The sequence below is a fragment of the Kwoniella pini genome, chromosome 4 (assembly GCF_000512605.2).
Source record: "Kwoniella pini CBS 10737 chromosome 4, complete sequence".
NCBI lineage: Eukaryota > Fungi > Basidiomycota > Tremellomycetes > Tremellales > Cryptococcaceae > Kwoniella > Kwoniella pini.
Window position 1 is genome coordinate 243,888 of NC_091719.1, and position 27,239 is coordinate 271,126.

The 27,239-nt window shown below is 37.3% G+C and overlaps 9 protein-coding genes across 9 annotated transcripts; 5 read left to right on the forward strand and 4 right to left on the reverse strand.

Annotated features, from left to right (window-relative positions):
- Positions 1-355: 355 nt before the first annotated feature.
- Positions 356-3,598, reverse strand: I206_103095 (uncharacterized protein; the record flags this gene model as incomplete). The annotated part of the gene is made up of 11 exons (XM_019153666.1): positions 356-577; positions 650-739; positions 803-944; positions 1,009-1,106; positions 1,163-1,251; positions 1,304-1,370; positions 1,421-1,533; positions 1,591-1,744; positions 1,814-1,959; positions 2,024-2,135; positions 2,192-3,598. 11 exons carry the CDS (start codon positions 3,596-3,598, stop codon positions 356-358), a joined length of 2,640 nt encoding a protein of 879 aa, XP_019013827.1.
- A 1,981-nt stretch (positions 3,599-5,579) lies between these two features.
- On the forward strand, positions 5,580-7,964 carry I206_103096 (GDP-mannose 4,6-dehydratase; the record flags this gene model as incomplete). Its single annotated transcript, XM_019153665.1, has 9 exons — positions 5,580-6,291; positions 6,384-6,561; positions 6,645-6,714; positions 6,793-6,850; positions 6,935-7,112; positions 7,193-7,338; positions 7,418-7,457; positions 7,540-7,569; positions 7,658-7,964. The coding sequence occupies 9 exons, from the start codon at positions 5,580-5,582 to the stop codon at positions 7,962-7,964; spliced, it is 1,719 nt and encodes a 572-aa protein (XP_019013826.1).
- Positions 7,965-8,510: 546 nt separating this feature from the next.
- On the reverse strand, positions 8,511-9,540 carry I206_103097 (iron sulfur cluster assembly protein 1, mitochondrial; the record flags this gene model as incomplete). The annotated part of the gene is made up of 5 exons (XM_019153664.1): positions 8,511-8,558; positions 8,626-8,714; positions 8,804-8,997; positions 9,066-9,133; positions 9,355-9,540. The coding sequence occupies 5 exons, from the start codon at positions 9,538-9,540 to the stop codon at positions 8,511-8,513; spliced, it is 585 nt and encodes a 194-aa protein (XP_019013825.1).
- Positions 9,541-10,853: 1,313 nt separating this feature from the next.
- On the forward strand, positions 10,854-12,437 carry I206_103098 (uncharacterized protein; the record flags this gene model as incomplete). Its single annotated transcript, XM_019153663.1, has 4 exons — positions 10,854-11,141; positions 11,212-11,587; positions 11,657-12,074; positions 12,143-12,437. The coding sequence occupies 4 exons, from the start codon at positions 10,854-10,856 to the stop codon at positions 12,435-12,437; spliced, it is 1,377 nt and encodes a 458-aa protein (XP_019013824.1).
- Positions 12,438-12,819: 382 nt separating this feature from the next.
- On the forward strand, positions 12,820-16,543 carry I206_103099 (uncharacterized protein; the record flags this gene model as incomplete). Its single annotated transcript, XM_019153662.1, has 10 exons — positions 12,820-13,575; positions 13,638-13,724; positions 13,787-13,900; positions 13,968-14,174; positions 14,240-14,321; positions 14,389-14,623; positions 14,683-14,765; positions 14,823-15,910; positions 16,001-16,169; positions 16,239-16,543. 10 exons carry the CDS (start codon positions 12,820-12,822, stop codon positions 16,541-16,543), a joined length of 3,126 nt encoding a protein of 1,041 aa, XP_019013823.1.
- Positions 16,544-16,809: 266 nt separating this feature from the next.
- I206_103100 (uncharacterized protein) lies at positions 16,810-18,819 on the reverse strand (the record flags this gene model as incomplete). The annotated part of the gene is made up of 4 exons (XM_019153661.1): positions 16,810-17,048; positions 17,128-17,303; positions 17,414-18,288; positions 18,400-18,819. The coding sequence occupies 4 exons, from the start codon at positions 18,817-18,819 to the stop codon at positions 16,810-16,812; spliced, it is 1,710 nt and encodes a 569-aa protein (XP_019013822.1).
- Positions 18,820-19,168: 349 nt separating this feature from the next.
- On the forward strand, positions 19,169-20,602 carry I206_103101 (uncharacterized protein; the record flags this gene model as incomplete). The annotated part of the gene is made up of 5 exons (XM_019153660.1): positions 19,169-19,386; positions 19,495-19,615; positions 19,697-19,797; positions 19,940-20,289; positions 20,424-20,602. 5 exons carry the CDS (start codon positions 19,169-19,171, stop codon positions 20,600-20,602), a joined length of 969 nt encoding a protein of 322 aa, XP_019013821.1.
- Positions 20,603-21,035: 433 nt separating this feature from the next.
- On the reverse strand, positions 21,036-23,023 carry I206_103102 (uncharacterized protein; the record flags this gene model as incomplete). Its single annotated transcript, XM_019153659.1, has 5 exons — positions 21,036-21,790; positions 21,861-22,160; positions 22,235-22,371; positions 22,446-22,625; positions 23,004-23,023. The coding sequence occupies 5 exons, from the start codon at positions 23,021-23,023 to the stop codon at positions 21,036-21,038; spliced, it is 1,392 nt and encodes a 463-aa protein (XP_019013820.1).
- Positions 23,024-23,222: 199 nt separating this feature from the next.
- I206_103103 (uncharacterized protein) lies at positions 23,223-27,023 on the forward strand (the record flags this gene model as incomplete). The annotated part of the gene is made up of 2 exons (XM_019153658.1): positions 23,223-23,417; positions 23,490-27,023. The coding sequence occupies 2 exons, from the start codon at positions 23,223-23,225 to the stop codon at positions 27,021-27,023; spliced, it is 3,729 nt and encodes a 1,242-aa protein (XP_019013819.1).
- Positions 27,024-27,239: the final 216 nt, after the last annotated feature.

Here is a 27,239-nt window from a genome sequence, read left to right on the forward strand (position 1 = left end):
AAAATTGAAAAAGTCGAATGGATGAGATATACGATTTCCTGGAACATTCAAGTCATAATTTACTGTGACTTGTACTGTATTTTTCAATGATTCGCTAGTTCTTTCAACAACATTAAAACAATAGTATTGAAATATCCTATCATGTAAATCATTTAAATTACATCACATAAAAGTCATTTAATTTATGAACAACTAAACTAAATACAAAATAAACAACAAATTGACATGAATAATGACAATAACGAATGACAATAACGAATGAGGTATCATACATTCGGTAAAATATTTTCTCCTTTTGTACACAACCAAAAAAAAACAAAAGATGGACAAATTTCAATTTTGAATGTCCTTTTCATCACCATTCTCCAACATGTCTAGTAACACTACTAAATTCTTCGAATGGATTTTTTTCTTTATCTTTTGAATTCATACCTCCATTTCCATTACTAGTTACACTACCACTTATACTTGATGAAGAAGGTGTTTCAGCTGATGTTGTTATTTCTTTAGGTGTTAACATTCCTGGAGTAGAATTACCAAATACAGATGGATTACCAGCTTTTGCATGTATTACATCCTAAATAATCAATATCATCTTATATCAGCTTCCATACCCTATTTAGAAGAAAGAAAACTGTTGTATACTTACAACATCATCTCTATCAAAATCTACACTTTTACTCTCCCTAAGTGTTCTGAAATTGATCGCGTCAATACCATTAGACTCGGCAGGTATGATCTATCACAAATAGATCAGCTGATAAACCTCATTTCGAATTTTAATGGAAAGAGCGCAACTCACTGGGGGCGTCATATTTCTTAGTAAACCCCAATTGACAGTTCCAAACCATTTATGAGATTTTACTTCACTTGCACCAGAACCGGAACCTAACCGTTTGTTCTCGTCCTTTATGAGCAGTTTCCGAATGAATGATTTGCAAGAGCTATTTCCATTTGGACATCAACAAGCTATCCCGCGACAAATTTACTTAAATGATGCTGACTTACCTAGAAACAGGTGGACTCTCAGGATAGAACACGTCGTTTTTCATGACATTGGCGAAAGTTGCATTCCGATTGGGTCCCTTGAATGGGGTTGTCGCAAACTAGAAGCATCGTCAGCTCAATCGAGACACCGATATGGCATCGGAAGCAGACTTACAATCATTTCATACACCAGTATACCCAATGTCCACCAATCCACAGCAGAAGAATGCGAATGTCCTTTGATGACTTCAGGCGCGATGTACTCTACAAATGGATGTCAGCTAGAACGCCCATCTACAAAACACAACTGACATACCTTCAGTGCCCACGAAGGAATTCGTTCGGAAGTCTGCTATACAAGATCTGGTATCGACTAGTATAGTCTATGCAAGATCGTCAGCTGATGGTCGAGTTCAAGCTCCCGCTGACTTACACCGTTAGGTCCACCATGTTTGATACCAGCAGGCGCACCACCAGCTTCGCCAGACTGCTTTGACAGATCAAAATCCGATAACATGATGTGACCCGATTGATGTAACAGAATGTCTAGCAGGAGCCTAGATATCAGCGAAGTACTTAACATCCGAACAGGAATTGACTCACTCTCAGGTTTAAGATCCCGGTAAATGTATCCGTTCAGATGTAAGTATTCCAGGGCAGCAGTGACTTCAGCAGCGTAAAATTTGGCATGTTCCTCTGATAGGCATTTTCCAGGTCTAGTCTGAAGCGCACGGAAGAATTCTCCTCCCATGCAATACTGATCAGGTAAATAGTAAGTCAGCTCACTGGATGTGCAGAGATAGAATGCAAATTGTAGCTGACTCACATCAAGGACGAAAAACAGATAATCTTGAGATTGGAAAGAATGGAACAGAGTCACGATAAAAGGATGATTAGCCGTGGCTAGAATCTCTTGTTCGGCTAAGGCTCGCTTGATCTTGTTTCGCTTTATCATCTCTTTCTTGGACAACACTGCAGAGCACATCATCAGCCGGATGACGCTTTGCGTCCGTGAAAGCCGAGATACGGGACGAACCTTTCATTGCGAATAGCTTGTCCGTTTTCTTCTCCTTGACTAAGTATACTTTTCCTACATCACCTTTGCCTAATAATTTGATCTTCTGGAATGACGAGGGCGTAACTTCAACCTATACGAGAGCGCGACCGTCAGCTGTGAACCGTGCGTTCGTGGAACTAGACTAACGGATTTAGTTTTTATGGAATTACTACTATAAGTCCGCCTGAAAACCTGCTTATGATGAGGATCTCCACTTGGACTACCTGGACTACTTCCGACACCCAGTTGAGCTTGCAAATCCCTGATGTTCTTAAATTGTGCAGCGGCGGATGTAGTGTGAGCTCGCGTTGATCTAGTTCCTGTGGCTGATAAGCCTGACACCGGACCGCTGCTTTGTTTGGCCGAAAGAGAAGAGGTAGGAGTGGTAAAAGGACTAGACATCCCGTTTTGTGCGCGCGGTGGTGAGGCCGTCAAATCAATTTCGCCGTTGCCCACTACGACAACAGGCGAGATGGGTTGTTGGGCTGTCTTATCTTTAGCTGTAGCCGGTAAAGGAGGCACGTCTGGTGCATCGTTGAAGAGATTGTTCGGCGCAAAGAGAGCTTTGGTGTTCGGCGCTGAAACGACGCGCCTGAGAAATCTAGCTGTAGCTGACCCTGATCCTGGACCGGTCTTCCCAGTCGTCAAACCAGTTCCGTCTGATGGAGTCGCTTGCCCACCAGTAGCATCTCGACCTTTGGTTCGATTGGGAGTCTTGGGCGAAGTCGATGAAGAAGGAGATCTACCTGTTGTCGAAGATATACTGGAGGAACCAACTGATACCTTGTGCCCATGTGAGTTTGTAAATGAGCTACTTTCCTTACCTAATCCTTTGTATTTATCTGCTTTCGATTTACCCCTTGAACTACTCGTATCTATAGGATGAGGATTAGGCGAAGAGAAAAAGCGTGACTTGAATCCACTCAGACCGATACCAGGTGATTTCATAGGTGAAGCAGGGTTACCGAATGGTGTCGTGATCCCATGGCCATTCACTACCCCAGTCAGATTGCGCGAACCAGATGATCTCGAGGAATTATCGGCGGTGAAACCTGATCCGTCCGTCACCGATGAATATGGTCTGCTTTGTTCGTCTGACGTGGGTGTGACTAAATTCGATTCAGGATTGATATGGAGACTATCATTTGAGATGGCACCTTCTTGTGAAGGGTCTTTTGGTCTGATCGAGTCCACTTCTTCGATTATTCCAGCCTGGGTCGGGGGGTAAGGGTCCGTTTGGGAACGTATCTGGGGGATTCTGGTAGGAAATTTAGATGATTGAGGAAGATGTAAAGGTTCACCTAAATGTATTCTCTCCGCCTCAGGTATAGCAGGTCTGCCTTCTTTGCCTTTGCCAATACTAGCTCCATTACGTCCAATCTTGAACACATTTTTCCATTTTGAAGATCCGCTTGCACTACTAGGACCAGGACCAGGAGAAGGCATAGATGTGGGTGTATAGCGAGTGTCAGAAGCGGTGGTAGAAGTGGATGCAGATAATGACGAAGGCGCATAGGGTGTCTGCGGAGGTTGAGGAGATGCAATTGCGGACATCTTGAATTCTTACGAATGGCGATTGGGCTTGAACGTTTTGATGACTGGAATTGATGAACAAATGAATTGGCAACAGCTTTGGGCGCGTAACGAAGGTATGTTAAGAGGGTATGATCCGAATGAATAGGTTGCTGATCTTGCTGGGCTACAATGAGGTTAACCGGATCATTCCGCTTGGCGTAAGTGAATTCTGGTGTTCAAGGTTGGAGGGATGCAGGGTTTGCAATGCTATTGTTTTATGCAGATGTAAGATTTTGAAGTTTAGGAATGAATCTGCGACGACTTCTTTTTTGGAGCTAGGTGATATGTGGAATTCCGATGATGAGCTTCTTTGTCCTGTATTTTGTAATGGGAGGGTCACAGGTATTCACACTGTTTATGTCGATACAACGGAAGGATGAAAGTGATTGTTCTTCTTATTGTTACGGTGAAAGGAATCTTATGATGGAATAAAATTGTCTGGAATTTACTTGATAATTGTGTGTATTTGGGATTTTCTTGACTGAGTGATTGAAAGGACAATGCGAAATTGACGCTAATATACTGAATTAGCTAAGTAGGTATTTGGAAAAAAGGTGCTTGAGCCGACTCTATTTTATTCGTTTTCGTCATCAAGCGTCGATATATTATTGATTTTTCGTTGTTCTGTCGTTTCAATTTTGATTCGGGAATGTGATATTTCTTAAGTAATTGTTTACTGGTTTGACTATATATGAACACCGCTTTATTGTCAATACCAAGCCAAAGGAGTTGTCGTTGACAACGTGCGGGACGTGCTTTTTTTGTCGTGTATGTACGTGATTTTTCTCTGATATAATAGTCTTTCACCAATGTTGAGACCTTGCTAAGCTGTTCAACGTTGTTGTTTCAGTGGGTTGATTGACGTACTAATATTGAATGTTTAAGCATCTTTCATAATTTTATTCTTTAGTCATCTGTCGTATAAGTGATTACATTTGAATGGTGATGTCTATGTATGATGTGGTGCTCAACCATGTGGAGGGGGGGCAAAGGTTAAACAAAAGAGTCGAGGCCCTCATTTCATAGTGGGGTCATACAGGCGCGTAAGACCGGCTTTACGAAATAGGCTTGAGCTGCGATTTGAAGTACCGTGGGAAGATTCAATTATCAACTTTTCAATGCCAATATCGGCAACGTGATCAGGGTTAAATAAAGTGTGAAGTAAGTCACCTCTCCCGTTTTCAAAAGTGAAACTCGACGTCTACGGGATCGGTAGACTATCTTTTCCTTTTCGTTAAAAAAAGGTTTATATTTTGTATGAAGCTTCTTCAGTCCCGTCTTATTGGTTAAATTCCTGAACTTTTACTGAATAATCTCGCATATGAATGATCGGTTTACGCAAGAAGATTTGTATCTTGATAAGTCGGTACCCCAGGTTTATATCGAATAGGATGACGTGAGAAATTATGAAATCTACCCCGGGGTAGTATGATCTAGTTGTACAGCCTTTGACGTATTGACGTACTATACTTCAGGATTATCAAACATTTCGCTAAAGCGTCCCGTTTTACATGTGCGACTTCCATATGAAAACGAATCCATAAAGCCTTCAGCTTCCCGTATTTCTGGTATATCTAAAGCATACCTCGTCTCATCGATGCGGTCAAACTAAGAGGACATGATGGGTTGTTTCATAAGCCTATTTGACCCTTATCTTCTCATATCTCCTTACTTACGCTAATATGCTTTCGCAATCGTCAGATCATGATGAGCTGAATTGACCACCGCTCGTTTGGAATGTTGTACTTAAACAGCGAGAGATGATAGAAATCCGAGTCTCCTCTCCCTCTCTTATAATTTCCTCACTAGTATTTTGGACATTTCAAGTAGTCGTACCAATCGTGACATCAAAATCTACAATCATTCCGGTCGCTATCAGTTCTAGGACGTTTGGAATCAGCTTGTTTCGAATATAGATACGAACATTCCTTGCTTGGTTTGAACAGCTTTAGCCGTCATCATGTCAATAATACCTGATACTCAATCTCAACTGAAGCCTCATCAGTCTTTACCAGCTTGGCATTCTTACGAAGAAGAAGACAATCAAAATTCATGCTCAGATTCAGAAAGCTCTTCTTCTTATTCATCATCCAATAACTTAATAACTCCTGGGATATCACAAGCTTCGTCTTCATCAATAACTTCTTCTCCTTCATATTCAATTTCTAATCATTTACCTAAATTCGATCTGAGATCAAACGAATTGACACCTTGTAAATCAATCAATGGATTAGGTTTCGAAATTAATAATTTAAGTATAAATACTGATTTTTCAATTGAAAGAGAATCTTTAGATGAAACAGAAGAAATTTTTGAAAATTTAGATAATAATTTAATAAAATCAGAATTACCTTGTCCAATTGGAGATTTTCAAACTGATAATTTATTATCAATTCCTCCTCCTCTTCCTCCTCAACAACAACAACAACAACAAAATTTAAATAATCCAATTATTTTAAGATATCATGATGAATCAGTTGAACCTTTAAATCAACATTATATTCCAGAAAGATGTTCAACACCAATTTATAATGAATCAAATTTTTCAAATGTTTTATTTAATTTTCCAAATACGAATGCATTAGCGAAAATAACTAAAGAAAATTGGTTAAAAAGAAAAATTGCTTTCGTAACTGGAATAACAGGACAAGATGGTTCATATCTTACTGAATGTAGGTTTTCCCATTATCTTTTGATTTATCATCGGTAATTTTCAGATAGATTTTAAAGCTGATTTTGTTAAATAATATTTTGAAAATGATAGTATTATTATCAAAAGGATATACTGTTCATGGATTAATTCGTCGATCCTCTTCATTTAATACTTCTAGATTACAACATCTTTGGAATGATCAACATTCTAAAACTCCTAATAAGCTTTTTTTACATTATGGTGATTTGACAGATTCCGCAAATTTAGTTAGTGTTATAAGTAAAACTCAGTAAGTTTTACAAAACGTTGAAGTTTAATTTGTAAATAGGTAAAATAATGATACTGAGTTTAAGTGGTAATTTTTCTTTCTAGGCCAAGCGAAGTTTATAATCTTGCTGCTCAAAGTCATGTTAAAGTATCATTCGAAATGGCCGAGTATACTGTGAGATATTTATTTTAGACTATCAAATGATGGTTTTTTTTTTTCCCAAAGCTAATTGAAAAATGATTTTTTCTTTAGGGTGATGTAGATGGTTTAGGTACTTTAAGATTATTAGAAGCTATACGTACAGTTGGACGTAAGTTTTTTTCTGTACTATTGACAATTTAGTTACAGCATAATCCAGTGTTTTATCTAATATTTGTTGAAATTTATCATATAGTTGAGAAATTAACTAGATTTTATCAAGCATCAACATCAGAATTATATGGAAAAGTAAAAACAACACCACAAAATGAAGAAACACCTTTTCATCCTAGATCACCTTATGGAGTTGCAAAATTATATGCTTATTGGATGACTGTAAATTATAGAGAATCATATGGAATGTTTGCTTCCAAGTGAGTTTATATGTTGTTTTTTGTTTTTGTTTAAAAAGTTGGAGTTGGGAAGAAAAATAAATCTAATTTAAATTTTCCAGTGGTATTTTATTCAATCATGAATCACCAAGAAGAGGTCGTACATTTGTTTCTCGTAAAATTACAAGAGCAGTAGCTGAAATTTATCTTGGAAAACAAGATTGTATGTGGATGGGTAATTTAGATGCAAAACGTGATTGGGGACATGGTTAGTTTGATATTGCAATTATTCTTGTGAAATTATATTTTCAAAAGCTGATATTATTATTTTTCTTTTACCATTTTAGCTAAAGACTATGTAGAAGGAATGTGGAGAATGTTACAACAGTAAGTAAAATTAAAATATATCTTTTTTTGAGGTTTAAAAGCTAATTGAATTTAAATCTTTTTATTTTTTTTTATATAATAGTGATAAAGCAGATGATTTCGTTTTAGCAACGTAAGTTTTTTTTTTTTTTCAATTCAATAAAACATATAATAAATAATTGACAATAAATCTTAATTATTTTTTATCTTGATTATTATAGTGGAGAAACACATACAGTTAGAGAATTAATAAATCTTTCTTTTTCAATATTATCAATACCTTTAAAATGGATTGGAAAAGGTATAAATGAATATGCAATTAGATTAGATACAATACCACCTAAAATTGTAGTTAAAATTGATCAAAGATATTTTAGACCTGCAGAAGTTGATTTATTACTTGGTAATCCAACAAAAGCTGAAAATCAATTAAATTGGAAAAGACAATGGAATTTTGAAGAATTAGTTAAAGATATGGTTGAATCTGATATTCAATCTGCTAGAGGTTTAATAGTAGATCATAATTGATTGAAGATTATTTAAATCGGTACCAGTCTTTTCCATTATGAGGACAATTTTTCAACTTTTTTTTAGATATTTGGTAAGGCTTTGTTGGACTATATGTTTTCTTTTGTATTTCTTGTAGCTTATATATACATTACTCAGTTTTGGACAATCTTGTAGTTTACAGTAATGACCTCATCAGTAGTGTAGAATGTCGTGCATTGAATATCAGGAAAAGGCTCATAATCTGGATGATATATGGTTGAAGTTTTCAATTTTTCTGCATGTTATACATAAAATAATACAATCGATAGGATTTCGATCAGGTCTAAATTTTGAGGAGTTCCTTCTCTCTTCTTGTTTTGTGATTTCCGTTTTCGTATTCATATTCTCGCCTTGCTTCGACATTCTGATCTATACTGACAATCGCTCAAATCGTAGGGTGAACAGAAGCAGATCATAATAAATGCTACACCAGCAAATAACCACCACTACACATAATCAATACAACTTGATCCTAATCCCAACTGATCAATCGACTCCGCGCTTCGCTTTCCGTCACTGGCCAATTTAGGCCGTTGCAACTTGAGGTGAACTTCCAAGAGATGGAGGTGGTGACTATTGATGAATCAGACGATCAGTGTTTTGTTCTGCAACTTATGATGGCAGAGCAAGTGTGACTCACGTTAGCAGTCGAGAGTCGCTTGGCTCTCTTGGTTTGGTAGTCCTTGATAGCTGACTTGATGGCATCCTCAGCAAGTAAAGAGCAGTGTACTAAACGAATGGACGCGGTTTAGCATAAAACCATAAGACCACAAGTAAATCGTAAATGAAGTTGGAATCGCTTTCAATCTGCAACTCACGTTTAACAGGAGGTAAACATAATTCCTTAGCAATCTCAGTGTTCTTGACGGCACCGGCTTGTTCAAGTGTCATTCCCTTAACTCTTTCAGTCATGTATGATGAAGAAGCGATAGCTGAACCACAACCGAAAGTCTTGAATTTGACTTCGGAAATGACACCATCCTCTCCGACTCGAATTTGCAGTTTCATCACACTGAGTATTGGCGTACGTCAGCTTGATACATCGAATGTCATCAGACAGTATGACAAATGGATACTCACTCTCCACATGCTGGGGCACCAACAAGACCAGTTCCTACATCTTGATCACCTTTTGGGAGGTTGCCTACCTGTAATTGAATAACATGATATCATCAGCGCCTGGTTCGAATACGACTTGATTATCCCGATGATCAGAATCTAAGCAAAGGCTTGATGAGGCATAATCTAGGTCATTGCTCTTTCTTCTTATGCAAATCTCGGTTTGTTACCAAGCATCTGCTCGCTCCACTCCACTCCACCATATGACCGTCCGATCTCTTCTAGTCAAGCACAAGGACATTATACTCACATTTCGAGGGTTTTCGTAATGATCAATGACCTTCTCATGATACATCCTCCTTTGACCTTGTTGGATATTTGATTGAGCATTAAGAATAACGGGTCGAGAGGCGAATCGAATCGCTGGTCTAATAGATGAAGAAGCTACTGCAGCTGAAGCAGTAGCTGTAGATCGTAAAAGAGCGTTTCGCATCATTTTGTTTATGTTTGATAGTCTTCTTGAAAGAGCTTTGATAAGTATATGGAAGTAATCGATATAATCTGATTATTATTGTTATGAGAAAGAATGAAAGATGAATTGAGATAGACAAGATCTTAGTGGTGCATGTTTATTAAAGTAGTAGTAGTATCATTCACCGTATTAAATTAAAAATAGTAGTGAATAGACGTAATCACGGATAGAGTGGCGACTATTACAGGGTCATTTCATTAGTAATTCGGCTTTATTCATATAAGCGCTGTGGCACCATCATAATTTGATTCATCTTTTTTTATCTGATTATTTTGTTTCAACGTGGGATCGGCCGATATATTTAAGAAACCGCCGAGGATTGTGGAAAAACATGGATCATATCGGTGATACAAAGATAAACATGAAGAATGATGCATAAATTGTCTTGGAATCTACAATTGATCAATTTGGTCGTGATCATGCTGAATTTAACTCTACGATCCCAAAGAGTCTGATCACGCGGGATAATGCTCGGAATATCGGTGAAAGCTAAATTCTCAGGTCAAACACGGAACTTGACTATTATATAATAATCAATCTCTGAAGATGTAGAATTACCACAAACATGTCTCTTGAATCTGATTACCGACCAAATCGATGAGCCGTGAGCAATTGTGGTCGATGCGTTCATTCACGACTAACAGCTTGAAGTTGTAGTGCTTGATATCCGTATCATCGATACGCGCTTCCTTATTAAGCAGGATCAAAGTTGTGGCGTTCTACTTCTGAAACATGGCAACACGAATCTCATGATCTTGTAGTTACGACAACTCTGGAGGTACGTTGTTAAGAAGGAGCTGCAAACAGATACGAAGGAGGCAACAATTTGATGATCCAGGCTTAGATGCGATAACCGTATCTGAGTATCGAAGATATCTCCTAAACACCGATATAGGAGGTATCTAGGAGGTATAAATCGTTTCATTTTCGAAATAATGGTGTGACATCTATAAAAGATCTTTCCGAAATGCACAAGTTCCCTCCCATCATTTCACTTTCATCGGTTTTTCGTATTATTTGCTTCTTCAAATTTCTCGGGACTGAACAGTGTTCGTCTAACCCGCTCACCGTTTATCATATATCTTCGATCCCTTTTTCGGCTCCGTTCTGTTCGAGAAGACTTAGATATTGTTATACGTTCAACCTTGAAGGTTGTTTCTCACTTTCATACTGAAAGATTACGTTTTGGATTATACCGATCTGACATCGTTCAAACCCCATCGTAACTATTTTTCTTTCACGGTTCACTCAAAACTATTCTGTGATTCTACGTCAAGATGTTTATTGCTCCATATATTGTTCTCCTTCCTTTACTTCCCTTCGCCGTTACGGCTTCCAACAAAAGGACCAGTGAGGCCTCATCAAATGGTTCAGATTGGTCAACATCTTCCGATGAAAGTAATTGGAGCGACTCAACTTACAGCTCTGGAAGTTCCAGCCCATATGATTCAGGTACTTCTTGGAGCTCTGGTGATTCCTCTGATTACGGAAATTCTTACTCTAGTTCCGGGGAATGGGACAGCGGAAGTGGACAAGCTACTACTATCAAGCATGAAACTACTCTGGTACGTACTACTGGCACTATTCTCAAGCATTCTGATGTGTATTGATACTGATAATGTCTAATTTCGATAGACCACTCAATTACCCTATGAAACGCCTAAATACGGTTCTGGATCTCAATGGGGTGGAGATCTTCAAAGTTGTCTGAATATGTGTCAAACTCAACTTGGCGGAGGATTGACAATGAGTGTTACCGCCACATCAACAGCAGCTGTTGAATCGACTTCCGCTTCCAAAACTGAAAGTGGATCAGGATCAGGAACTACTCATACGATTATCGTAGCACCTACTAAAGGTGTATTACGTTTTGTACCATTTGCTATTGAAGGTAAAGCAGGTGATTCAGTTGAATTTGTTTGGGGAGCTGGACCTCATTCTGCTACTTTAAGTGATGGTCAAAATGTATGTAATAAATCAACTACTGAAAACGCCTTTGATTCTGGTAAACGTAAGTATTTATTTCACTTCATACCCCCTTTCAGAGCTGAGTGGATTGATTATGGAATCGTAAATATAGTCAACGCTACTGCCACTTTTTCTACTACTATCAAAGATTCTTTACCTCAATTCCATTATTGTACAGTTGGAAATCATTGTACATCAGGAATGTTTGGTATAATCAATCCACCAAATAATTCAACTCCACCCGTAACAGCTGCTAATTCATCTTCGTCAATATCCATTGAGGCAAGTAAGACTACTTCAACTAAGCCAACTTCAACTGCTGGTGATGGAAAAGGTATAGGTGGTTGTGAAAGTATAGATTGTTGGGTATCTTCTTGGGAAGCTTCAGGTGCTTCTCCAAAAGCTACTGCTGCTGCTGTTAAACAAGCTTGTCAAGGTACAAATGGATCTTGGGCTTGGGGTGGGGAATGGGATATGTCAACACTTATTTGCGGAGATATCAAACAAGACACTATCGTTGAGAATATCTTGTAAGTCCGACATCTCCCATTTATCTCTGAGTTAAGCGTTGAGAGGAAATTGACTATTGCTTTAATAGATATTCTCGATTGATGATTGCTATGAACCCTACTATGCTAATTGCTGGATCACCCATGAATAACTTCACTGCTCCTCCACCTCTCAACGAGTTCGTAGCTGCTGCTGCTCTCACTACCGATAATTCAACTTCTTCCGCTACCATCAGCGCTGGTGCTACAATTGCATCAGGTGCTTCTACTCCTTCTACAGGACTCGATAGTACTGCCCCAAAAGAAGCTGCCAGTGCAGGTGCAGGAACTAGTGGATCTTGTGAGTTTGGTAATAAGCTTGCAGTGCAGAGAGGCAATGGTTGATTCATCGATGTACAGTAACCAGATCAAGCATCCCGATTGCTTCAGTAGTTATCTCGTTTGTTGGAGTCTTCGCATCCGTAATTATCCTATAGTTGACGCTTAATCAAGGGCATTTGATATAGTGAATATTCTTATAGTATTCCAGTGATTCATGTATGCATCGAGTGATCAGTAGTTGTGATATTGTGATTTCAGGCTGTACTAAGATACCTGGTTAAGGCGGTGGGTTCCGCTTATTATGACGTATTTGCCTCGGCTAGCTTTGAAGTCAACATTAAATACTTTCTCGACAATTTCTATCTCCTATATTCTCAATTCCGAACTTCAAACGGATTGAAGAATAACAAGCAACCTTCTGCTTGGATTACGAGAATTCAACAGGATGATACGACCAAGAACATTACCTCTCCGCCGTTATACCTTCTTACGTTCTCCTCCTTTAAGTGCTCCTCGCTTATCGCTTTCGCCTTCCATTCCTTCCCGAATCGCTCTTTCGGCTCGTTACAATTCAACGAATCCTCCTATCAGCCCAAATACACCATCACCATCTTCTGTACCAGCACCTCGTCAATTATCATCTTTCTACATATCCAATGTTTTACCTCTGAAAATAACTTATTGGGATTCTAGACCATCTTTAGCGAATCTTATAAGGGAAGAGAGTTTATTAGAGAGAATACACGATATAACACAAGATATAAATTTGTTTGATTTTAAACTTGAATCATTAGAAATTTCACGAAAAGATGGTGGTGTTTTTTTACATTTCTCTTATTTGCCTCCAGCCATAAACTCATCTGAAAATGGAGAAATTGGGAATGATAAGGAAAAAGATATTATTGGTAGTCAAATAACAGGAGCTCCAGCATCAAGTTCAAGTTCACCTGGAAAATTATTTATTGAAGCTTTAGAAAAATCAGCAAAAGATCATGGAGGATGGCCTAGTTGGTTAGGAGATTGGTATGTTTCGCAAAAATCAAATTTACTTCAAAATACTTCAATTGTACCTGGGCATGCATTATATTCTGTGTCAGATCATGAAGGATTGATAAAAGGAGACGAGAGTGAAAAGAAAGATTTAGAGGTGAATACTGGTATGGGTAGAGTTTGGATCGTTAAAGGTAGACAATGGACTGAGGTTAGTTTTTCCCTCTATACTTTAGGTAATGCACCAATTAGACTGATTGAGATTGTCATTAGGATATGAATCGATTCCCTACTCATAGACTTCGAGTTGAATTCGATGGACCGGATGTTTCCCAGGAAATGTTGTATACCTTGTTCAGAGTGAGTTACACAATGTCAAGCAGACTATACCAATAGTCAACTAATTGTTCATGATTTTTAAGCCATACGGCAGGATAGCAGATATTCAACCACCTTCACCAGTGCCAGCTGGTTCATTACGTTTTGCTACTGTCACATTTTCTCGATTATCGCCTGCAGCTATAGCAATCAACTGTGTAAGCACTCAATGATTTGCTGGATATGGTAGAATGGGGCTGGAGAGGCTGATAATTTCTGCTACAGCTTCATGGTTTCTCCACACCAACAAACACAGCAGACTTCACGCTCAAGACCTCCGGCGCAGCAACTTCATCGGCGATTCCGAAAAGTCGATTGAGGATATACTACGAAAGACCTCTCAAGGCACATGCTATACGAGATTGGATTTCAGCTCATCCAAGAATAGCGTTACCTGTTATTGCATTCCTGATAGGAACCCTGAGTTATACCGTAAGCAAACAGAATCTTCCACCTGTATATCATGAGGAGGATCTGAAGCTGACTTAGAGAATTAGTTCTTCGATCCGATTAGAGCTTTCTTCATAAGGTCGAAATTGGAGGGTGTATGGGATATCGAGCAATACTCTTTAATCAAGGGTGAATTATCTTACGTTTAAGAGTATTTTCTGTTGGGTACCTGACTTACGTTGTGCTCCTGTACTAGCCCTTCGGCAAAGATTTGTTCTTCCCACTTCATTCGGCTTCCTCAGTGCATCTTCAGCTAGTACTGGAGAATCGGAAGAAGCCATCGGTAAAGATGCATGGCAGGATCGGGTGGAAGCTGAAAAAGATGTTGAAAGGTGGTTGTCCGAGTATCCAAGCACATTCATCACCATCACCGGACCACCTGGAAGTGGGAAAGTCAGTTTGGTCAGCCGGGTCTTGAAACAGCAGGCGAAGTGAGTTCTTGCCCCCTTTCATCTGATGGCGCAACTGAACTAATCATCCGATCACTCAGACCTGCTTTAGTGATTGATTGCGCTGAGATAGCGAAAGCTAAGAATGACAAAGGGCTGCTTGACGCTATGGCGGATCAAACGGGTAAGCCGGGAAGTACAGGAGCTGAGATTATTTGATCTAATTCAAGACCTTTCATAGGCTACTATCCCGTCTTCTCGTTCATGTCATCGATTAGTGGTCTTATCGATCTAGCCGCTGTTGGTCTGATAGGTCAAAAAGCCGGATTCTCCACACCAGTCGATCAGCAACTGCGTCAGATGCTTGAGATCGTTGGAGGAGCCTTGAAGGATGTATCAACTCATGCACAGCAGGAGCACCAACAGGAAGCTCAACATCTTAAAGATGATGCTGCAAATGCTATTGAACGGGAGAGACGACGAAGGCTGATTGCCAGAGGTGGATGGCATGATGGAAGGATGGATTGCCTAGCGGGTAATGGTGTGATGTCAGAATTAGGTGTGGGAGATGAGCCTTATCTCGAAGGAGATCTTGATACAGCTCCACCTCCTTTGATGGACGACATCGCCCCTATAAATGGAGAAGCTGTTCCTCCAACTTCTGCGTCTTTACCTATCCCTCAAGTAGCTTCTCCGGAAGAAATCGCGGCAAGAGCTGCTCAACAAGCTGCCAATGCAGATCTCGATGCAGAGAGTGAAGAAATTAAATCCTTACCTATTGTTGTTCTCAAGAACTTTGCTCAAAAAACCGCTAAAGGAGATTTATGGACGGTATTAAGCGAATGGGGAGCTAGTTTAGTTGAAAATAAGGTTGCTCACGTGATAATAGTAACGGAAGGTGCAACAGCTACTAAAGCTTTAACCAAAGCTCTTCCGGCTAAACCATTGAATAACATTGGATTAAGCGATGCTGATGAATCTAATGCGTTAAGTTATGTTAAAGATAAATTGAAATCGTTCCAACATCATAAAGATCAAGTTGAAATTCAAAGAGAGAAAATTGAAAATACAAATGCTGTATTCAGTTTATCAATTGATGATTCTGCTCAAATTGCTAAATTAGGAGGTAGAATGGTTGATTTAGAAACTTTAGTTTATAAAGTTAGGACCGGAACTAGTCTTAAAGATGCAGTAGATGATATTATTCTCAGGAATACAGTTGAATTACGAAAAGCTGCTTTTGGAGATGATTCTGAAGATGCAAAATCTTTACCTTGGAATAGATCTCAAGCTTGGAAAGTGGTTAAAGAATTGGCATCAAAAGGAGAAGTAAGTTTTTTTTTTTCCTTTTTGGCATCTATCATCATTTGAGTAGATCAAGAACAGGACATCATAAGCTGATCACGAATTAATGTTTAGATTTCATACGCCCAATTATTACAAGATTTCCCATTCAAAGGTGCCGAACAAGCTTTGAAAGCTTTAGAAGAACATGAACTTGTTTCTGTATCTTATATTGATGGTAGAGCATCAAAAGTTAGACCTGGTAAACCTGTATTTAGATATGCATTTGAAGCTTTAGTTAATGGTGAGTTTTTCGAATCTTTTCTTGTTATGACGATACATGGAGTTGATTTGATTTTTTCTTATTAAACAGATCCAATATTTAAAGCTTCAAATCAGATTGAATACAATACTACTTTAATAAATAAAGCTGAAAATGATATAAAAACTTATGAAAATGAATTAAATTCATTAAAAGGAATTATATCTGATGGAGGATCAGAAGCTTTAGGAGTTGAAAATAAAAATAATTGGTTAGGATTTACTAATGGAAATTCAGCTATAAAAGAAAGATCAAAATGGTTATTAGATAAAATGTTAAAAAATATAAATAAAACTGGAAAATTAGAAAAAGAAAATGAAGAAATGATGAAAATTTTATCAAGTGGTACGGCTTAAAAGGCCTTTGAAAAAAAATCAGGATCCCTTTTTATTGATATTTTGATTTTTTAATGATTAAATAATGTTGTATCATATTTAATGTATTTCACCATTCTAATTTTACGAATTTTATATCATGTAATTTGAACTTGAATGTAAACGCAAATCGGGAAATCACAAACTTTATTATAATCAATATACATACATCATGATGATTTATTAAAATCTATGAATTTTTAAATACAAATTTTGCTGTTTTTTTCTTTTTTTTGGTCAAATTTTTCTTAATTTTGACCTGGAATATTACTTCCACCTTTTTTAATATGTGTAAAAGTACCACCTGCAAACCATCTTTCATTTGCAGCTTTAACTTTTGCTGCAGCAGATAAAGAAGGTGTAACTAATTCAATACCTTGTACAGGTGTAAATGATAATGAAGTTGACATTCCAGATTTAGCATCATTTGAAACTGCTGATCTACCTAATAATTGTGTACGTAATTTATTTGCTCTTGAAAGTTTGGCTATTCAAATAAGGAAAAGGTTTAAATTAGTATTTCCATTATCACCATCTAACAAAAGAAAAAGAAAGAGATAACTCACCTTTACTTCTTGAATCTGCAACTTCACCTCTTACTCTACCTGATCCAGAACCTATCATACCTAAACCAACAGTTTCATCATCAATACCAATTTCTTCTTCTGCTTTACCAAATTCCATTCTATTTTGTAATTTTCTTAATTCAGTTTGTGCATAAGCCTCTTTTGCTTTTCTTGCTCTAAAACCAAAAAAAAGTTTATCAGCTTGAAAATAATCACTATTGAATTGTTTTTCGATTCAAGAAAATGAAGTAAAAAAAAAAAAAGCAAAATTTTCGACCGAACTCACCTTTTACCACCTCTTTTCTTTCTATTTGTTTCTTGTGGAATAGGTAAAGCTTTTGTCATTTTATTAGGTGGAGGTTCACTCATTTTTTCAATTTTTTTTGTTAATTCAATTAAACATTTTTTTCCATATGAACCATCTCTTGATCCTTTTGAAGCATCAATTCTTGCAGCTAAAGTACATTTTGCAGAAACTGCTCTTTGTGCTTTTCTTCTATCTTCAGGTTGAGCAGATTGTACTAAATTACTTTGAAATATAAATCCAGTATGTCTTTGTTGTGATGCAGCAGATAAATGTGTATTTGATAATGATTTTTTCATTGCACCGAATAACATTATATTACAACTTGGTTGTCTTGAAAAAGAATGTAATCCACCTGCTAATCCTAATAATTTTGCTGCAATTCCTGTACCTATAATTGCTGATAAATTAGGTGCAACTGATGACATTCTACTTTCTACATATGAGAATATTTTTTCTCTTGCTATTCTTAATTCACCTGCTACTTCTATTGCATTCTCAACTGTTTTCCATTCTCCAGGTGATAATTTTCGACCTCTAGTTGAAGTTGCTGTTAATGTGATCGAAAGAATTGTAGCTGCAGGAAGAGATGGAGGGAAAGTACATTTGGTTAAGTCGTCAGAATTTCCAATAGCTTGAACGGCAGCAATGTATGTCCATGGATCCGTAATTAATTGTTCTAATTCTGGAAAACGTGGTGCGTAATGATCTCGTATAAATTTATGAACTAGAAGATTCTCGTTATCAACTTCAACTGACATGTTGTTTGCTGTTACGACCAAGTGATATTCCGGGTTTTCTTCCAGTGAATTACTGTTAGACATATCTGTTGGGGATTTTGTGTATTTGTCAATATCCTCAGGAATTTCAAAAAAATTACTCAGTATTCGGTCTGTTTCGATTATTCGTTTGGGAAGAATGCGTTACACTTCATGTGTATGTGGAGAAGGAGTTGAAAGATGACTCACTGATAACACCTCTTTCAATTTCCTCCCACTTATTAATCTCGCTACTTTACTAACATCCTCTACAGCCGTAAGATCGGTCTGATTGACTTCATCCGCATCAAGTTCATCGGCAGGTCTAACTCCTCCTTCAGGTACATATCCAACTGCACTGACTCCATTTTCAAGTGTCATACCATCAAAATCATCATCGTCAAGAGGTTCTTCTTTGACTTTTATATCATCACTTCCATCAAGGTCCATTTCGCTTGCTGAGCGTTTTGATTTAAAGGGTAAAGAAGGAGGGAGCATTGATCCGAACCCTTTTGATGTAGATGGTCCAGCTATAGGTTGTTCCCTCTCTGGGGAGATTGACGGCTTTCTATCTTCTTCATCGTCTGATAATCCGTCCAAATCAGCTAAGAGTGAGTCGGCCAAAGACATGTTGAGTCTTGATTTTGTGGGTGTTGGTAAGGTGTATAGAGAGAGTAGATAGATGTAAAAGGGAGAATGAGATAATTCGAGGTTAATTAGGTGGCCATGCATAAAGGGGGAAACTATTAAATGGGTTACGTATATTAGGAATGATAACTTCTACCTCCACTCCAATGATCGCATATGCTGCGAGTTAGTTTAAATGCCAACGCGACGAGGTGAATTGAATCTCTCTCAAATGGATACTGCTAAATATCGAAAACACGGTCTTTACAGGATCTTAAAGAGTCCGATAGTGATAAAGTTCGACAAAAGAGGACGTCAAAGAATAGGAAAATAAATAAATCTGTTCGACAAAATGCGTTTATCAACTCTATTACTTCCTCTTTTTTCCCTTCTGCCAATAGCCTTCGCAGCGGATAAACAACATTGGGCTGATATAGCTTCAAAATCCAAAGATGGAATAATTAAACTCGATTCGGCATCTTATGAGGAAATCTTAGCTCCTGATAGAGAATATTCCGTTTCAGTGGTTTTGACTGCTTTACCTGCTCAATTCAAATGCCAGCCTTGTCAGTAAGTTGAATTTGATTCTCTTATTGACGACCTGCGGCAATTCCTGTTAAATGCAAAAGTACACTTTCATCATCTACTAATTTATGTTTTCTATTCATTTTTTAATAGTGACTTCGATCCATCTTTTCATCAAGTAGCAGCATCGTGGCGAAGAAAAGCCAAACATGTTAGAGATGGACATTTTTTCGCGCAATTGGATTTCTCAGATGGTCAAGCTGTTTATCAACAGGTAAGATCATTAACGAAAATGAGATGTCTTTGTGAAAATTTGTGATTGTTTTGAGCTTACTTGTGTTTATTCCTTTTCTAGCTTGGGTTATCTTCAGCTCCTACCGTCATGTTCCACCCTGCTTTGGCTGGACCAAATAAGAGTAATAAATTGAGCGTTATAACTTATGAATTAAATAGGAAGTGAGTTAAAATCAATCATCATTATAATTTTAACAAAGATGAGCTGATCATATTTATTTATTTCCTTTTTCAATTTCTTTTTTTTTGGCTTAAACTCTTATTGTCATATCTCACTATTTCAACTCAATTTTTTTGAGTTTAGTGGATTAACAGCACCACCTTTACATTCATTTTTAAATAATTTAACTCCAGAAGGATTTAAATTTTATAAACCAATTAATCCAATAAATTATATTGCAATTCCAATTTCAATTTTAATATTAGGAATATCAATTTATTCAATGAGAAAAATTATAATTCCTTTAATTCAATCAAGAATAATTTGGGGTACATTTAGTTTAATTTTAATTTTAACTTTTACAAGTGGATATATGTGGAATAAAATTAAAAATGCTCCTTATGTTGCTGCTGGACCAAATGGTCAAATAAGTTGGATTGCAAGTGGATATAGTAATCAATTAGGACTTGAATCTCAAGTTGTTGGAGGTATTTGTAAGTTTTTTTTTTTCTTTTTTTTTTTTTTTCCTCTTTAAAAGGGGGGTTTTCAAAATGTTTTTTAAAAATAAAAATAAAAATGAATAATAAAGCTAATAAAATTTAAATTCTTTCTTTGAATTATCAAATAGATGGTATATTAGCATTTTCAATTATTGCTTTAACTTTACTTATTCCTTCTCAATCTTCTCCTTCAAAACAAAGAATTGGTGTTTATCTTTGGTTAGCTATGTTAATTGTTGTTTTTAGTCTTTTAATTAAATTATTTAGAATGAAAAATGGAGGTTATCCTTTTGCTTTACTTTTTTGAAAAAAAAAAAAAAATTTAAATTTGAAATGAAAATCTTTGAAATACAATTCCAAAAAAAAAAAAAAACTTATCTTATAGAGTAAGAAAAGAAGGTGGAAATTAAAGGAAGAAAGAAAACAAATTATACATACATACTAAACCAAATAATTGATTTAGGAAGATTTAATAGTTATAACAATGCATATAAGTTTGAAGAATTGATCGTATATAACGTAATTCATATCAAGAAATTGAATTTTACAATCAAAGTTATGTTATGTTATATTATGCATCGCTCGCTTTCATCAGATATGGAAGAGAAAGGTATTTTAAAACCAAAGGACACGATGGACATTATTCTTTTCAGACAATGGTTATTTATCCACGGAACAGATAATGGTTGCCATGCTTCTTTCATGAGGTATTTGATCACGGTCAAATTGATGCATCGTGATTATTCAGTCTTTGCTTTTTTACTACTTCTCTCTTCTGGATTCTCTTCATTCTCATTATCCCTTTTCAAACCTTCACCCACATTTTGAATTGATACACCTGTAATTTGTTCAAATTTCGCTTTCCCATTTTCAAGCGCTTTATTCGCGTCATTTAAAATAGCTTGAGATTGTTCTGTTGCATCTTCAATTAATTGTTTAACTCCAGATTGAACTTGTTCTGTTACTTGTTGAACTCCTATTTCAGATTGTTGAGGTTTTATAGTTTTAGGTTTTTTTTTCTTAACCATACTTGTTAAATCATTTACAGGTTTACTTTCTTCTTCTTCTTTTAATTTATTACTTGTAGTAGTATTAGTAGAACCAAATTGATTTTGACCTAATAAATGATTTATAGATTCAGAAATTAAATCATTTTCTTGAGGAGTAGATTTCAATTCTTCAATTTTAACTTCTAAATCACCTATTAAACTTTCTACATCTTTTATTTCTTTTTCTTTTTCTTTTTCTTTTTCATTTAATCCTTTTACTTCTTCACTTATTTCTCCATTACCTTTTAATTGAGTTAAACGTTCTTTGAATCCACTTAAAGATTTTTCAACATATTGTAATGCTTCTTGTCTTTTATTAGGTGTAAATTCAAGTACTGTTGCAAGTTGATAATGTGTTGAAGCTAATATTCGAGAACTAGAGGGTAAAAGAATTGATTGAAGAGAAAGTGCAGAAGTGTAATCTTGTACTGCTTGAGGAAAGTTTTCTGAATTTAAGTAAATCAAAATAAGTTTGAGCTTGATCACTGAACTATGGCATAATCTATTATCACTTACCCGTTTCACAACTGACATCCCCTAAGGCTAAATAACAATCCGCCAAATTTAATTTATCTTCTTTAGCCTCATCATCATTCTTTCCTTCTGTTATCTTTTGATATATCGTTCGAGCTACATCAAGTACTTCCCAAGCTGCATTATAATCATCTTCAGGCTCTTCCTCTTCATCTCCATCGTCACCTTCTGGTGGTTGATTAGAATTGGAAGGACCAGCTTCATTCTCTTCTTCTGGTTGAACTTCATCATCTGAAAAAACAAATTTACCGGTTTTGGCGTCTTCCGATCCTCCTTGAACGGCTATTTTCCGATGAAGAGTCCATTTTCAATTTCCCATCATTTGATCATCGAACATGAAGACCAAGCTGACTCACTAGCGTCATCGGCCTCCTTTGTTGGCTCTTCTTTACCCATCACACCCTGTTGAGAGAAAGCTAATTCGTATAATGCTTTACCGTAGCTTAACAGTAGCGGAGCCATGGCAGCATCAAATTCACCGACTAGCTGGCGCCTATACAATGTGTGCGTAAATCAGCTATAATGCTCGAAGATGCATGGTAGGATAAAGATTGTGAATTTACTCACATCAAATCTAAAGCCTCTCCATACTTGTTTACACCTTCTTCCCATTGTTTCAGAGCTATAGCCTTTTTGCCTTCAGCTACTAGCGTATCAGCTTGTTCTTTGATTTCTTTTGGATCAGTCGGGACAGAGGATTCTTCAGTCCCGGTTGAAGCGGATTGAGGGGGATTTTCGTCAGTAGACCTGTATTGAGTATATACAAAGCAAGTCAGTAATGCTCGATAACAATTGAGTCATGAAGTCTCGACTCACATCTTTTGTTGCAATGATCGATACGCTGAATGGATATGAATGATCAAATACGATGCTGAATTTCTAGGTGATAGTAGAAGTGATCTTATTTTATGCTTTAATTAATGTTTCCTTTGATCATTTTGACGCGTTCTGAAATTAAACTTGTTGTAGTCGCGTTTATAACGATATTTTATTAATTCAACCCATATAAAGTATCAAATGCCACATGGTTATTGAAATGATCTTCCGTAATCATCATTGGATGAACGGCCGATTTGATAAAAAGTTGGAAGTACTACTACTACTACTACTGTTATGCTGGTTTACCCGAATCTTAATTCGACCATCTTGAAATCGATTTGAAGCACCTATTTACCTCACTCGAAAGCACAGTTGATCAATTTACACTGAATACCCATTTCCTGTGTAGGGCTACTACATCTATCACCACTATCATAGACAAATTGCCACCAATAACGACAACTGTAACGATAGTATAACGATTTCCTTTTCAGATCGATCTTCAATCTCATCCTCTTTCCACTCATGCCCCCACCTCACCTTCCGCTCGCCGCTCGTTCTCGAGTCATCGGGACTCATCCTCCATCGGCTACCGTATCTCATGTCTTAGGTTTGGTGCAGAATGGATATCTTGACATAGCATCTAGGGTGGCGGTCTCGCAGATTAGAGGTCATAGTGGAGTAGCAAGAAATGCATCATCATCGATCGGTGGTTCTGAAGTAAGTCGTTAATCCTCAATCTTTCATATTTGAGCTATCGGAATCGTGAATAACCAAGCGATTCACTTATAGACGACTGGACACTCGCTCGAGAGGAGGACGATGTCTCAACGTCAGAATTTTAGGACATACTCAGCTAGTGCAGCGCAAATATCAGATCACAATCATCATCCTTCCGATCAGTCTACATCTAGTTCAGCATATCATCGTTTCCAAAATCCATCAGAAAACCGTCGATCATGTAAATACAAATCGTCCGAAAAGGGTTTATCGATAGATAAAGGAATAACGAAAGATGGAAAATTCTTTAGAGCATATGATTTACCTGATGATTGGTCTTTACTTCCAGAAGAATTCTATTCTAGGCTGTATAATGGCGCTTTTCAATCTGCTAGTCATTTCTCTCACGATTTTGATCACTACAATTATGAGACTCGTCAATTAGGATCAATCGGTAATCTCCTTGGCGTTTTCGCCTTGTTTAAAGATACTGCTGAATATGAAGATTGGAACTGGTTAGCTGGGAAATTAGGAAGGTTAACTGAAATCACCGACAATATCAGAGTGCGCCAGAGAGGTCTCACTTCGCTTATACATTCCGTTAGAGGGTATGCTTTAGCTTATACGGGTCAAACGGAAGAAGCGGCCCAGGTTCTAGGTAGGATAAGTTACTCAGATTACCCAGGATACGCCCTTCCTACTACCCATTCAATCGCCTCATTAGCATATGCACATATGGAAGATTGGGAATCTGCAATGAAGAAAATGGCAGGAGCTATCGACCGTGGAGTTCAAAGAATTACGAACAATAAAGATAATATCGTTGTTCAGGAATGTGATTATCCAGCATTTGACTTCGAATTAATCAAGATATACCAAACTGCTGCTCTCGACTTTGGAAGAAACGAGGATCTCATCGAATTAGTTAGAGGCGCAAGTTTCAATACCAGACGATTTCTGATAAATTCCACCCAACATCCTACGCCCTTTTCGAGAAATCTAACGAATCTCCTGCTTGATTCTTTGGCCAGGATCAGCTCACCCGTAGAATGGTGGGCAGATGAATTCAACAGAGATCCAGGAACAACTACCAGAACTCTTGGTGTATTTTTATTCATCTCTTTAACAAGAAATCGCACCAAGATTCAAGAAGCTATCAATTTGTTGGAGATATTCATGGTCAACGGTACCTCTGTGCCTACTTCTGCCGCCATTCGCCTTTGCTCGCTTCTCATGACTGAATCTACTAGTGACGCATGGACGCTTTATCAAAGAGTTTGTCAAGCCTATCCAAATTTTACTCATCATGCCCTCTCACAAGCTATGAGGTTAGCAGGACAAGCGGGATGGATAGAAGAAGAAAAACGAATTTGGGATCAGCTTTCGACAAACTACAAACCCACCTTTAGAGATCGATTGACTGCAGCGGAATATCATGCCTACCGAGGTAGGGTTGCAGATACGATGTCATTCTTAGAGACGAGAGTAGGGAAAGATTTCGAATCTCGTCCTCAAGCTTTACAAGTCTTATTTAACGCATACATCAACGCGAACAATACCAAGGGAGCTGAGTCAGTCTTGAAGCAGATTAATCGACTCGATCCTCAAATATACCCTTTCAATGCCCTTTTACAACTTTACGCCGATCAAACGAATGTCGAAGCTGCAGTCCGCCTTTTTGATGAATTGTCCAATCACTCGACACTTCGACCTGATATACATTCTTACACCGCATTAATATCACTTTTCGCTCATCGGCGAGATCCAGTCAATGCGGAGAATGTACTCAACGCGATGATAGATGCTGGTATCACACCTGACGCTATTGCTTATGCCGCTATGCTCAACGCAGAAGTCGAGAATGGTGATTGGATCGCAGCGATGAAACGTTATCAATCACTTTCAGACGACGTGAAAAGCGATCGAAGTGTATCTTCATCCATACTCAAGGCGCTGGTCCTTCTCTCATCTCCTATGGAACACGTTATGGGCGTATTTAGAAGGATATCGAACCCGAATCGACACGCTTGGGCATTAGTCATTCAAAGTGCCTCCGATGCCAGCGAAATGGAGGTTGCTCGAGAGCTGTACGAGGAGATGGACGATCTAGCAAAGGCAAACAAAGGACCTAAACCTGACGCTTATGCTTATTCGATCTTACTTCACGGTTATATGAGATTGGGTGACGGACAATCAGCAAGAGCAGTTTACGACGAAATGTTGTTGCGTGAAGTACTTCCATCAAGTGTAACATACGGAATGATTGTGAAATCTTTTGCGGAAGCTCGTGGCGAGAGATCATTAGAGCAAGCACACGATTTTGCTGTTAACGTTTCAAAACAAGCTAAAGCTGGGCATATCGCCGATCGACGAGCTGATAAAGCTTTGACGAATCAGAACATCTTTAGTCCATTACTCGTTGCTCATGGTCGAAATGGAAATACCGAGTTGGCTCAGAATTACTTCGAATTAGCCCAAGAGACGAACGGGGATGAACAAAAAGAAAGTGTCCATGTTTATACACAGATGATGGATGTGTATAGACGATCTGGAGATAGTGTCAAAGTGATGGAGTTTTGGAACAAAGCTTTCACTTTAGCTTGCGAAACTACTTCTTATCGAAAATCTGGCAATTCCCCCGAATCGACCTCCGACCATCGAGAAGTGGAGAGTGATAATGCGGAAACTCCAAGTCGAAGCAATGATAATATACTGTGTATACCACTTTCTATTGCCCTTGATAGTTTATCCGTCGCTGGAAAATACTTTGAAGTGAAGAGGATCTGGAATGATGTTAAAGATGCTGGATTCGGTTTTGATGCTGGAAATTATAATCATCTTGCAGTGGCTTTAGCTAGAACAGGTGATGTTGAAGGTGCCTTTATGGTTGCGGATCAAATTTTACTTAAAAGGTATGAAGAAATCAAATATAGGAAAAACGAAGCAATGAGAGAAAGTGAAAAATTACAATCGGTAATCAATAACGGTAGAATGGATAATCAAAATAAGGATGAAATTTATCCTGAAATGGAGAAAGATGAAGAAGAATATTCTGAATTTCAAATCATTGACCGTCCAGTTGAACCTACTTTTGGACCACCAAATAGACGTCATACAACTCATTCACCAAAATCACCTTTTACTAATGAAGCTAAATCTTTTCAAGTTGAAGAAAATGGATTAGGATTAGAATTAGAAATGAAATTATTAAGTAATTGGAGACCTTCTGATATACTTTGGAAACCCTCTTTACTTACTATAAGTGTATTAGACCAAGCTTATGGTCAATTAGAAAATGCTAAAATTAAAAAAGCTTGGTTACCACTTACATATAATGATGAAAATGAAAATGATGATAATAATTCTTCTGTTGAAGAAGAAAAAGAAATTATTGAAAAAGAAACTAAAAAAAGAACTTATGGAATTGTATTACCCTTATTTGGAGGTGTACCTGTTAGAAATCATTTTACTGGTAAACCACATCGTAAAGGTCCAACAGAATTACTTAAATCAATTAATAGAAGATATAGTAAACTTGTTGGATTAATTATGTTTCATAGAAAGAAAAGAGCAGCTAGGAAAATAAGAGATATGCAAGGGAGATAAAAAGAATACCACGCATTATTATAAAGATACCCCAATTCCGGATTAATTTGTACGATTTTCAAATTTGTAATGCATGTAATGAAGTATTCATAATTGTTATACCGAACTTGGTACAATTTCGTATAATTTGTATTATCGAATTGCATCTTGTAATAACGTTTCTCATCTATCGAATTATTTGGAAACCATATATAAGGCAGTTCCCGGATATCCACG